Genomic DNA, 12,266 nt, shown 5'->3' with positions numbered 1-12,266 from the left:
GCTGAACATCATGCCCTTCCCCTGACGCCCCAGTTCCTTCCCCGGTTTGCGCAGGAGCACATTTTGTTTTCTCTGCCGAAAAGGGCCTTCCCACCGCCTGTCCTCCCTTCTTTCCCCAGGAAACATCCGACTCCTTGCTCAAGAGTGAGCTCACATGACCTCCTCGGTGAAGTCTTTCCTGTTCTCAGGTGGCTGAGCGTAGCCCTGCTCTGTGGTACTCACCACGCTCCGGGCTCTTCATCTCTTTGTGTCTGTCCCCCACTAAACTTCAACCTCTTGGGAAGTAAAGGCTGTCCACTTCTGGGCTTTCTGTTTCCAGAACGTAACAGAGAACCTAATGGGCACAGAGTAAATTATTTTGGGATGAAACATGTCTTTCCTAAAAACAACATGTGTTATGGAACTGAAGGAATTAAACAGTTCTGGTTAAACTCTAAAGGACTGAGAGTGTATGAAAATGTTCCTTCTTTCTTTCATTCTTTTTTCTTTGTTGTTGTTCCTTCTTTCTTGTGTCATTTCTTATCCTAGTTTCATTGACTCCCAAATTTATACCCATTTCAGGTTTCTGTCATCTCTACCTGCCAGCAGACGAGTTTCCAGCAACCTATTCATTTGATGTAGACACAATGAACTTTCCTACTTCCCACTTCTGTTTTGTGGGCCTCTTATCGATGATCGACCCGCCTCGGTCCACGGTCCCTGATGCGGTCACCAAGTGCCGGAGTGCAGGGATCAAGGTGGGACTTACACATTCCTGAATTAACAAGTCCTCCATTGATGTTGGATCCCTTTCTAGGAACATTTGTCATGGGAGAGTCAGTATTTAGGTCTCTTCAACTAAATGTCATAATTCCCCTTTTTTTAGTCTCCACTTTCACTGTACTAAGATTTCAGTAACTGTCCCATAAAAGCAAAGTGATTGTGTCTGTGTGGAATAAACCACAAGAGTAACTGCAGCGAGCAGAAAGCTGTGTCCCTGTGCCATGAGGTGGTCACATCTTGCCCTAGACTGTGATAGACAGTAATAGGTTTTATTACTTAATCTCGAGGTCCAGCTTCCATACTCCATTTCCCTCATGATATAAAAGCCAAAATATGAATTCCATTACCGTGTAAATGGCAAGGCTGTGGAGCATCACGAAGCTGCCCAAGGAGACATCCTGTCAGCCCTTTCACAGATAAAGTTATGTCCGAAGGAAAGGCTGGATGTCAGAGGAGGAAATGTAAGAAGCTTAGGAGCAAGGGTAGATCTCGTGGGATCAGTGTGCCCTTCAAAGACAGCTGCTTCTTTGACCTAAAGATCAAGGACGACTCATTAGGGCAAAGCATAGTCATCCCTAGCCGTGCTGTATGGGGCCATGGTGGAGCAGGCGATGCCGAGTTGTCCCTGCTCAGGTACCTGAGCCCCTCACCGTCTACATGCCCTTCTCATTGTTTGTGTTCTAGATCATCATGGTTACTGGCGATCATCCAATCACAGCCAAAGCTATTGCCAAGAGTGTAGGTATCATTTCCGCCAACAGTGAGACAGTGGAAGACATTGCAAAACGCCTCAACGTTGCTGTGGCACAGGTTAACAAGCGGTGAGCTCGGAACCCACCCAGCAGAACTCAGGTTCTTAGCCACGGGGCCCTGTTGCCTGTAAAGAGCCATGCTGTGGGTGCAAACCCCCTTCCTGCCAGACATCCTCTCAGGGTTATGCGAGGCTGCTTTCCTCTATAATGTATGTATCCATTCCTTCCTCAAAATTGGATTGAGCACCGGACATGTGCCAGGCATGGTACTGGTGCCATGAGGGTTACCTGTATGCATGTCTTGTATGAAATTTCAACCCAATGAAGCAGATCTGAAAACTTAAGTGCCTAACTTAGCGTGAAGAAACTGAAGCAAAGACTTTACAGGAAATTACCAGCCATTGATGCAGTTGTGTAATCAAGAATATTGAGAACACTTTGCATTCCATGTGCCCTCCCAGTCTGCATCTTGCGTATTTATTCCATTGGCTTCATAATGTGTAGCTATGGAAACATACTTCTCTTTACTTTTTACTTGGTAGTAAATAGAATGGAAGCTTCGTAAGGAAAGACTGGTTTTCTTGTGTCTCCTAATTCTTTAAATCATGTTCATCCTTTAGTCCAGTCATCTGTCCATTTGTTCTGTATTCTTTCAACAAATAATTGTTGAGTGCCTAGTGTCTACCAGGCACTGTGCCAGACACTGGAGCTATAGCAGAAACAGACCAGACACTCTCCCCACATTTGGGGAGCTTTCCATTGAGCCAGAGGGGAAGAAAAATAAATTAATTGTGATGTGGTAAGTTCAGTGAAGGACACACAGGGACAAAGGAGCTGGCAATGGGAGCCTGGACTGTTGATCATTTATATGAGTCAAGGGCTCCAAAGTCTTAGTTTGAAAATTAGTGTCATTGGCTTTATTATACTTTCATGCATGTGGGGAAAAAAGGGAAAAACCAAAGAACCTCTTCTAGTTTACCCAAGCATTTATGCCTTTTAGGAACACAGAGCTGTCAGGTAGTGAATTACTACCAGGGCAATGAATTACCAGTTAAGACAACCAAACAGTTGAACGGCCTCTGGGCACAGCAGCAGTATCTGAAGTCTAAGGGTCTTCCACCGCTCTTTTGTGTCAATAGCATTCATCTATGAAGACAGGTTTGGAGCTTTTGTTTATCTGTTTTGATTTTTTAAATAGTAGGATTATACTTTTTCCTACAAGTTACCACACAGGAGAGAGGGGTGGATGCTTTGTGAACATTTTCAATTGTCCACTGTATCAACTCCAGCTTCATGATCACAGAATAACATTTTTTGCAGCTCTGGGGAGAAAGGAAACACCCTTTCTTTCTTAACTTACTTTTATTTATATATATTTTTGTTAATAAATTTTTTTATTTACTTTTTTATTTATTTATTTTTGGCTGCATTGGGTCTTCGTTACTGAGTGCGGGCTTTCTCTAGTTGTGGCGAGCAGGGGCTACTCTTTGTTGTGGTGCGTGGGCTTCTCATTGCGGTGGCTTCTCTTGTTGCAGAGCACGGGCTCTAGGGGTGCGGGCTTCAGTAGTTGTGGCGCGCAGGCTCAGTAGTTGTGGCGCACAGGCTTAGTTGCTCCGCGGCATGTGGGATCTTCCCGGACCAGGGCTCGAACCCGTGTCCCCTGCACTGGCAGGTGGATTCTTAACCACTGTGCCACCAGGGAAGCCCCATATATATACATTTTCTTACCAGAATATAGGAAGACCTGTAGTTTGAGTCAAGTGCTAGAATTCCAATATTTAGCACCGATAGGAAAGAACAGACCTAAAAAAAAAGCTCAGAACTTTTAGAATGAAAAAAGCATGCAGTGTTTTGTACTAAAGGATGTTTAAGCTGAGATTAGAAGGCTGGAGTGTTCACCAAGGGAAGGGAAGTCGACGTAGCAGGACGTGTGAGCCTTTGCACGGAGAGTCCGGGGGCTCAGAACTGAGAAGCCTAGTGGGCTGCTGGCAAGAGTCAGAAGGGACAGATGGCCTGGGCTGCACCCAGCCCTGCAGACCGAGTAGGGATTCCGGGGTCTGCTCAAAGCACAGCGGAAGCCTCGGGAGAGCGTTCACAGGGGACAGCACAGTCAGATCTGCACATAGTTTCTAGAACCTCACTTTTATAGTCAGCAGTTAAAAGCTTTCCTCAAAGAAGACCTCAATAAACTTCTCTCCCTGCATAGCTCATGGCATAGCAGACACTATAAATAGGAAATGACAGTAAAGAATTGTTACCCATGTGTTTAGGCATACGCTGGATTCTAGGACCCAAAACGTACAAACAGGCAGGTTTATTTACCCTCCTTTTACTTGTTGAGTAAAGCATTGCCCCGGGAAGTACCACCTCTCACACATTCCTGGAAGGAAATGGCTAATTGGCTTTTTCCTACTGTTGAGTGACGCAAGGAAATACCTTATTTGTCAGCCTTGGTTCACTGTCTTGAAATGAGACCAAAGTATCCCGAGTACTCACACACCCGGTTATCCCACCAGAGGACTAGGTGTCAGGACTGTGGGTTCCAGGTAAAATCAAAGAGGTTCAGCCCACCTCCCGCCCAGAACAGTGTTTCAGCCTTGAGCCTCAGCCAGTTCCTGCTGCCCTTCTAGGGACGCTAAGGCCGCTGTGGTGACCGGCATGGAGCTAAAAGACATGAGCCCGGCGCAGCTGGACGAGCTCTTGGCCAACCACTCGGAGATCGTCTTTGCCCGGACGTCCCCCCAGCAGAAGCTGATCATTGTGGAGGGCTGTCAGAGGCAGGTGGGTGGACGCAGCACTGGGGGAACCTTCCAGGTGTGTCACCATCCCACGGGGACATGCAGCGCTGAGCGCTGGGCCCCCATCCTCACCACCCCACATCTCCACCCGTCGGGGCTGACCCTCTGCTCACCTTGGGGCCTTGTGACAGGGAAGTTTGGCGCTATGGGGGATGTGAGTGGACGCAGAACAGAAAGCGCAAAGCCATAAGACAGCGTACCCACTGTCGCCTGCACACACACTGGGTTTTTTCCCTCCAGTTTTGTGGAGATATAATTGACGCACAGCACTGTATAAGTTTAAGGTGTGCGGCATAGCAATCTGACTTGCATATGTCATGATTATCACAGTAAGTTTAATGAACAGCTGTCTCATATAGATACAAAATTAAAGAAAAAGAAAAAAGAATTTTTTCCTGTGATGGGGACTCAGGATGAATTCTCAACAGCTTTCCTGTAATGTTGTGTGTTACATCCCCAGCACTCCTTGTAACTGGGAGTTGGTACCTTTGACCCCCTTCCTCCAATTCCACCTCTCCTCACCCCCCACCTCTGGTAACCACAAATCTGATCTCTTTTTTTATGTGTTTGTTTGTTTGTTTGTTTTTACGTATAATTGAGCTACAACACTGTTAGTTTCTGGTGTGCAACATAATGATTTGATATTTCTTTACAATTCAAAATGATCACAACAATTAATTCAATTACCACCTGTCACCTTACAAAGATATTACATATTGACTGTGTCTCCCACGCTGTACATTTCACCCCTGCCACTCATTTATTTTGTAACTGAAAGTGTGTCTTCATCCCCCATGCTTGTTTCACTCAACACCCCCACCCTCCCCTCTGGCAACCACCTGTTCTCTGTATCTATGACTGTTTCTGTTTTGTCATGTTTGTTCATTTGTTTTGTTTTGTAGATTCCACATATAAGTAAAATCATATGCGATCTGTCTTTCTCTGACTTATGTCATGTGGAGCATAACACCCTCTAGGTCCATTCACATTGTTGCAACTGACAAGATTTCATTCCTTTTTCTTATGGCTGAGTAACAAATTTACACACCACATCCTCTTTATCCATTCACCTATTCATGGGCATTTGGGTTCCTTCCGTATCTTGACTATTGTAAATAATACTGCAATGATCACTGGGGTGCATGTATCTTATCTAATTGGTGCTTTTGTTTTCTTCAGAAAAATACCCAGAAGTGGAATTGCTGGATCCACTGGTAGTTCTATCTTTAAATTTCTGAGGACCCTCCATACTGGTTTCCATAGTGTCTGCACCAATTTACAGTCCCATCAACAGTGCACAAGTGTTCCCTTTCTTCCATATCCTTGCCAACACTTGCTATTGGTTGTATTTTTTTTTGTCTTTATTAAATTTATTACAATATTGCTTCTGTTTTATGTTTTGATTTTTTGGCCACGAGACACTTGGGATCTTACTTCCCCAACCAGGGATTGAGCCCGCACCCCATGCACTGGAAGGAGAAGTCTTAACCACTGGACCGCCAGGGAAGTCCCTGGTTGTCATTTTGATAATAGCCATTCTCACAGGTGTGAGATGGTACATCATCGTGGCTTTGATTTGCATTTTCCTTATGATTAGTGGTATGGAGCATCTTTTCATGTGCCTGTTGGCCACCTGTATATCTTCTTTGGAGAAATGTCTATTCAGGTCCAGTTTTTAATTGGATTGTTTATTTTTTTAATGTCAGGTTGTATGAGCTCTTTGTATAGTTTGGATATTAACCCCTTGTTGGATATATCATTTGCAAATATCTTCTCCCATTCAGTAGGTTGCCTTTTTGTTTTGCCAATAATTGCCTTTGCTGTGCAAAAGCTTTCTGGTTTGATATAGTCCCACTTGTTCACTTTTGCTCTTGTTTCCCCTGCCTGAGAAGAGAGATCCAAAAAAATATTGCTAAGACTGATGTCAAAGGTGTACTGCCTATGTATCCTTCTAGGAGTTTTATGGTTTCATATCTTATATTCACATTTAAGTCTTTAATCCATTTTGAGTCTATTTTTGTATATGGTGTGAGAAAGTGGTCCAGTTTCATTCTTCTGCATGTAGCTGTCCAGTTTTCCCAACATCATATAGTAAAGAGGCTGTCTTTCCTCCATTGTATATTCTTGCCTCATTTGTTGTAGATTAATTGCCCACATTATTGTGGGTTTGTTTCTGGGCTCTCTGTTCTGTTCCATTGATCCATGTGTCTGTTTTCTGTGCCAGTACCATACTGTTTTGATTACTGTAGCTTTGTGGTATAGTTGAAATCAGGAAGTGTGATACCTCCAGCTTCGGTGTTTTTTCTCAAGATTGTTTCGCCTATTTGGGGTCTTTTATGGTTTCATACAAATTTTATAATTACTTATTCTACTTCTGTGAAAAATGTCATTGATATTTTGACAGAGACGGCATTGAGTCTGTAGATTGCCTTCGGTAGTATGGTCATCTTAACAATATTATTCCAATCTAGGAACACAGTGTATCTTTTTATCTGTCTGTGTCGTCTTCAGTGTCTTATAGTTTTCCGAGTACAGGTATTCTGCCTCCTCAGTTAAATTTATTCCTAGGTATTTTATTCTTTTGGATGCAATTGTGAGTGGGATTGTTTTCTTCATTTCTCCTGAGAGTGCGTTGTTAGCGTATAGAAATGCAACAGATTTCTATTTACTAATTTTGTATTTATTAGTTCTAACAGTTTTCTGGTGGAGTCTAGGATTTTCTTTGCTTAGTCTCAGGTCATCTGCAAACAGTGACAGTTTCACTTCTTCCTTTCCAGTTTGGATTCACATTGGTTTTAATTATTCACACACATCTTGTTTGGGGCTTGTTGCTCTTGCTTCTGGGATTTGCTGTCTTAATCTTTCCCCCCAAACCCAAAGCGGGCCTTCATTTTGCCTCTGGCTGACCTCGCGGCCTCAAGGCAAAGGGAGTGGGTGGCCCCTGCCCAGGCTGCTCACTCACCTCCTCTTGGTGTCCCCACAGGGTGCTATCGTCGCTGTGACAGGGGACGGAGTTAACGACTCCCCGGCTCTAAAGAAGGCAGACATCGGGATCGCCATGGGGATAACGGGCTCTGATGCAGCCAGAAGTGCAGCCGACATGGTCTTGCTGGATGACAACTTCGCGTCCATCGTTACAGGGGTGGAGGAAGGTGAGTGGGGTCTCAAGGGGTCTTAGCAAGGGCTGGGGCCGCCTGCAAAATCAGAAGCGAGTCCTGTAAGGAGAAACGTAACGTCTTTGCCTAGGTCGCCTGATCTTTGACAACCTAAAGAAGACTATCGCGTACACCCTGACCAAGAACATCGCTGAGCTCTGCCCCTTTCTGATCTACATCATCGCTGGGCTTCCCCTGCCCATTGGCACCATTACTATCTTGTTCATCGACTTGGGCACGGACATAGTAAGTAGCCCTAAAGGGAACAGCGTCTGATAAGTTCCCCAGGTGATGGAAACTTCAGAGTCATTACCTTCAAGAGCAAGAGATGCACTAAATCAATGCTTCTCAAACCTCGACGTGATGGGGCCTGAAGTTCTGCATTTCTGACAAGCTCTTAAGTGATGCCGAGTTTGCTGGTCCACCAACCACACTTCAGAGCAAAGGACTAGAGAGATCTGTCATATGTTTGAAAATTAAAACCACTGCCCTCCATATAAGAACTTTTCAAGACATAAGTTCTTCACCATTCCGAAAAAGCATGCCATCAGTCAGTTTCAGCTCACATGCCTCCCTTTTCTTTTGAGAAGATGCAGCTGTCATCAAAGTAGTCCCTGTACTGCTGGGGGCCCAGTGGCTGAAGTGATAACCCACAGCCGCTCCTCGTTAAGTAAAAGGATCTGTGACCCCGAAGCCCCTCACCAAACACAGTAAGAAGTAGCCACGATTAACACTCTGTAAAGCTGCACGCTGACCTACAGTAACGTCACCTAAACCCTCTCCCCTTCTCGGACGAATCCCTTTAAGAAAGCTTCGTGGCAGTTATTCCCGTGGCTCTGGCTTACACAGGTGACAGGCAGCAGCAGAACTCATAGCCCTGCAAGTTGCCGCCTCCTCCCTCATCTCATAGGACAGCTGCAGGGCACCCTCCACACTGCAGGGGGCTGGGGGTATCTTTACCTTAGTGGGGAGCTGAGGCCCCAGAGCCTGCAGTCAGATCACTTTCCAGGCCCTTGAAGTTTGCTCATTTTCTCCACTCTAGTGGTTCTTCCAGGCATCACCGGGGACCTGGTTAGAAATGCAGATTCTCTGCCCTCCAGCGGGGGAGGACCTGTGAGAGGACCACTGGTCAGTGGCGGGGCGAAGTGGGAGAGGACAGAAGGAGAGAAAAGTGCTTTATAACTAGCATTGTTTAGAACTGGAAGCACAAGGCAATGATCAGAAGCCGACTGACTCTTAAATTCTCTACAGATGACGCACCCCGAGGCCTGTACCCTGGAGAGACCAGTTCCCTAACCCCATAGTCCCTGGTTATGCAGCCGCTGTCCCCTTGTGTCATAGTGTTTCAGGGCCGGGCCTCACGGGGTCTCTCTCCCTCTAGATTCCCTCCATCGCCCTGGCTTATGAGAAAGCTGAAAGTGACATTATGAACAGGAAGCCTCGCGACAAGAAGAAGGACAGACTGGTGAACAAGCCACTTGCCGTGTACTCCTACCTGCACATTGGTGCGAGGAGGGGCCTCCCAGAGAATTCTTTTCGCCTTGTGGGGCAGGGTTGGGACGTGAGGAGGAACCCAGAGGAGAATGAGGTCGGGGCAATTCTGAAGTCATTACAGAACCTCTTCTGTTCTTTCAGGCCTCATGCAGGCCCTGGGAGCTTTTGTTGTATATTTCACCGTGTACGCACAGGAGGGCTTTCGACCCAGCACTCTCCTTAACCTCCGGGTGGAGTGGGAAAAGGGCTATGTGAACGACTTGGAAGACAGCTATGGACAAGAATGGGTAAGGGCGGGCCCTCCAGCAGTGTCCTCCTGGGAAGACCGTGAGGGGACAAAGCAGGTGACAGCTTTCTCGGTTAACGGGGCTTGTGGGCCCCTTGGTCACAGCGGTTTGCCTCTTTCGGGGCTCAGCTCACCTCTCGAGTTAGGTGCCTAGAGCTCACCTTTTCACATTAGCTTTGCGATAGGTGTGTAAGAGTAACCAGCCAACATTGCCACAGTTGGGCCAAATCCATTAAGTTAGCATCTTTTCCTACTCAGCTGGTTAAAGGAAAGAAAGGTTTCTTTCCAACCACAAGGAGGTGATCCTCGCTCAGTCTTGGTAAGGGGGAGAGAGTAGAGGCTTACAGCAGTGTGCTGGTGCCTCCCTGAAGTTTCCATCCTGGCCCTCATGGACTTCTCTTTCTCTGGCCGTTGACAGACAAGCTACCAGAGGAAGTACCTAGAATGGACGGGCTACACAGCATTCTTTGTTGGCATCATGGTCCAGCAAATAGCAGATCTGATCATCAGGAAAACCCGGAGGAATTCCATCTTCCAGCAGGGTCTCTTCAGGTACGGCCGGCATCCACCCTCATGGTTCAGCCTGGGCCTTTGCTGCAGGGATGACGAGGCGTTGACTGTGCTGGGTGTGTGGGGCTGAGCCTGGGAGTTCAGAATCTGTTTGCTTTTGTGTCTTACAGAAATAAAGTCATCTGGGTGGGGATTGCCTCGCAGGTTATCATCGCGCTAATCCTCTCCTACGGCCTCGGGAGTATCGTGGCCCTGAACTTCACGATGCTCCGGTGAGGTTCCCTTCAACAGTGGGGAGGGAGGAGTGAGCCCCCATCTGCTGTCACGGCCTAAATAATCACTAGGGTTCCAGAGACTCTTTCCCCTCTAGTCTTTCAAAGGAGGTAAAATGGCACCGGTTTTATATCAGTCCGAGCCTTTGACCCACTAGTTTTTTTCAGAAGACGAGGTGGGTTTTCCATCCCTCACCATCCCATCTGTACCCTCGTCCGGCAGACCACTTCCCAGGCAGGCGTTGTTTCTAGTGGTCACGGTCCAGTGTGGTTTTACGCTGTGTGACGCAATGGCGTCGTTCTCTCCAGTGAGGCTGGGAAGTGACCGAGAAGCTCCTCCACTTGTGGGGCGGGCCCCCCTCTGGGTGCGTGGGTCTCACCTCCCTCCCTCCGCCCCCTCCCAGGCCTCAGTACTGGTTCGTGGCTGTACCACACGCTGTTCTGATCTGGGTGTACGATGAGGTGCGGAAACTGGCCATCAGACTCTACCCTGGAAGTAAGTAGTAGTATGATTTGGGGGTCTCTGTCTAGTGCAACAGACTCCCCTCAGTTTCTAGCTTACTGTTTTCTACCTCTATAGGCTGGTGGGATAAGAACATGTACTATTAAGACCACCTTACTTCCCGAGCCCCCAGCTGCACGTCAGAATGTTCTTCATCTTCCGGCCGCCAGCTGGGCGATTGCAGCCGTGGGGACATCGTCAGAACGCGTTTAAGAAATGACAGAACTGTAGGAAAGATGCTCACTAATGTTTTGTAATTTAAAGCAGAGATTTAACTGTTCATACATGATTTTAATTTATATATCTATCTCGTTATTTTAAAATATGTGAATTTCAAGGGAACGGTGTAGGGAAGCATGGCGTGTTTATATGTATATAAAGGTCACTCGTGTTAAATAATCTCGGGTAATCCAGACATCTGCTGGGGTCTCGCTGTCCCTTAATTCTAGACAGGACTGCTCAAACCTCCATTCCACACTCTGTTAAAAGTCCAGTGACCTCCCTAAGATTCCTGTGAATTCCCAGGGAATTTATTACTTCACAGTCACCTTGCTCAGAAAAGGCTAATTCAGCTAGAGGTTTGCAAGGGCTGAAGCGATGGCACATTTACATCACAGCAACTGGGACGACCTCAGTTTGACTCTGAGGCGTGGTCCTGTGATGCCCTCCCTCCTCCCAAGCTGACCACCCTGACCACCAGCTCCAAAAGGGAGCCCCGGGGCGTTGGCATAGGCTAGCCCCAGGTTCTCCCCTGGCCCAAAAGGGTTTTCATTTACCAGGATTCATCCTCAGTGGAGGACCACTGTGACTTAACACGTAATATTTATTTCTTGTAAGACAGTCGCAAAGCACTCCGCAGCGCTAATTTTATGTTTCATGCTTTAACTTAGGTTTATTCATGTGTAACATGTGTGCTCACACCCATATTGACACCCCAGAGAGGCCTCGTTTTTGAGTAAAAGATGTTTTATAAAACCAGGCCTGAGGGTGGTGTTCTAATTAATTTGAGTTTGTCTAAAATGCACAGCATAGGACAGATGTGATTTCAGTTTTTTTTTTTTTTTACTTCTTCTGGTCATTTTACTTGTCCATGGAAGGTCTGAACTCTTCCCTCACCAACATCGCTGCTTTGTCCCCTCTCTGATGTGCGCTCACTTTTAAGGCAGAGTTTCTGTGGAAGGGTCTGTCCAGCAGCAGCAGCGTGCGAGAGAAAGCTGTTTTCACAGCCTTTCCGTCATCAGCTGCACGCCCAGCACAAACTGATTTGACAGGATGACATTGGTGAGCTTTTCCCATTCAGTGGCTGCTTCTCCACCTCTTCTCCATCATTCGCGCAGGCAAGGACATTCTGCTGCTGACGGCGCTAGGTTGTGTCTCTGGAGCAGGAAAAGGGAGTCTTGGAGCCATGGTTCTCTGCCGTGTTCTCAGGGCCATCATTGTAACTTCATGTAAATAGATCATAGTGCACTGTGTCACTGTGTATATTGAAGTTAACATAATGTATTTAATCTCGAGGCTTTTCATCTCTGTCTTCAGCTGCAATTATCACTGGACTAATCTGACGTTAGTAATTCAGTGAACCGGAACCCTTTCCAGGCAGCGTCGTGACGGCCTTCTCATTCCAGTCCTGGCAGGGCAGTAATGCTTCCTAAACTTCAACTAAGAATAATCTGTCCTCACTCTTTTCCCTGCCAGGCTGTCCAAGTGCCCCTAGCTGTGATGGCTGGCAGCTTAT

General features: G+C 46.7%; 1 protein-coding gene across 1 annotated transcript in view; it reads left to right on the top strand.

Moving 5' to 3' along the window:
* ATP12A (ATPase H+/K+ transporting non-gastric alpha2 subunit) overlaps positions 1–10,638 on the top strand; it is a 93,653-nt gene extending 83,015 nt beyond the window's left edge. The window contains exons 29-39 of the mRNA XM_027116772.1: positions 562–737; positions 1,447–1,583; positions 4,145–4,295; positions 7,296–7,464; positions 7,559–7,713; positions 8,849–8,972; positions 9,103–9,248; positions 9,666–9,799; positions 9,928–10,029; positions 10,434–10,525; positions 10,610–10,638. Coding sequence (XP_026972573.1) covers positions 562–737; positions 1,447–1,583; positions 4,145–4,295; positions 7,296–7,464; positions 7,559–7,713; positions 8,849–8,972; positions 9,103–9,248; positions 9,666–9,799; positions 9,928–10,029; positions 10,434–10,525; positions 10,610–10,638 — 1,415 coding nt within the window. The remainder of the gene's footprint in view (positions 1–561; positions 738–1,446; positions 1,584–4,144; positions 4,296–7,295; positions 7,465–7,558; positions 7,714–8,848; positions 8,973–9,102; positions 9,249–9,665; positions 9,800–9,927; positions 10,030–10,433; positions 10,526–10,609) is intronic.
* Positions 10,639–12,266: the final 1,628 nt, after the last annotated feature.

This window comes from Aethalodelphis obliquidens, unplaced genomic scaffold, assembly GCF_003676395.1.
Source record: "Aethalodelphis obliquidens isolate GAN/ISIS:26980383/991018 unplaced genomic scaffold, ASM367639v1 scaffold16, whole genome shotgun sequence".
Taxonomy (NCBI): domain Eukaryota; kingdom Metazoa; phylum Chordata; class Mammalia; order Artiodactyla; family Delphinidae; genus Aethalodelphis; species Aethalodelphis obliquidens.
This window is presented reverse-complemented; position numbering and strand designations above follow the sequence as displayed.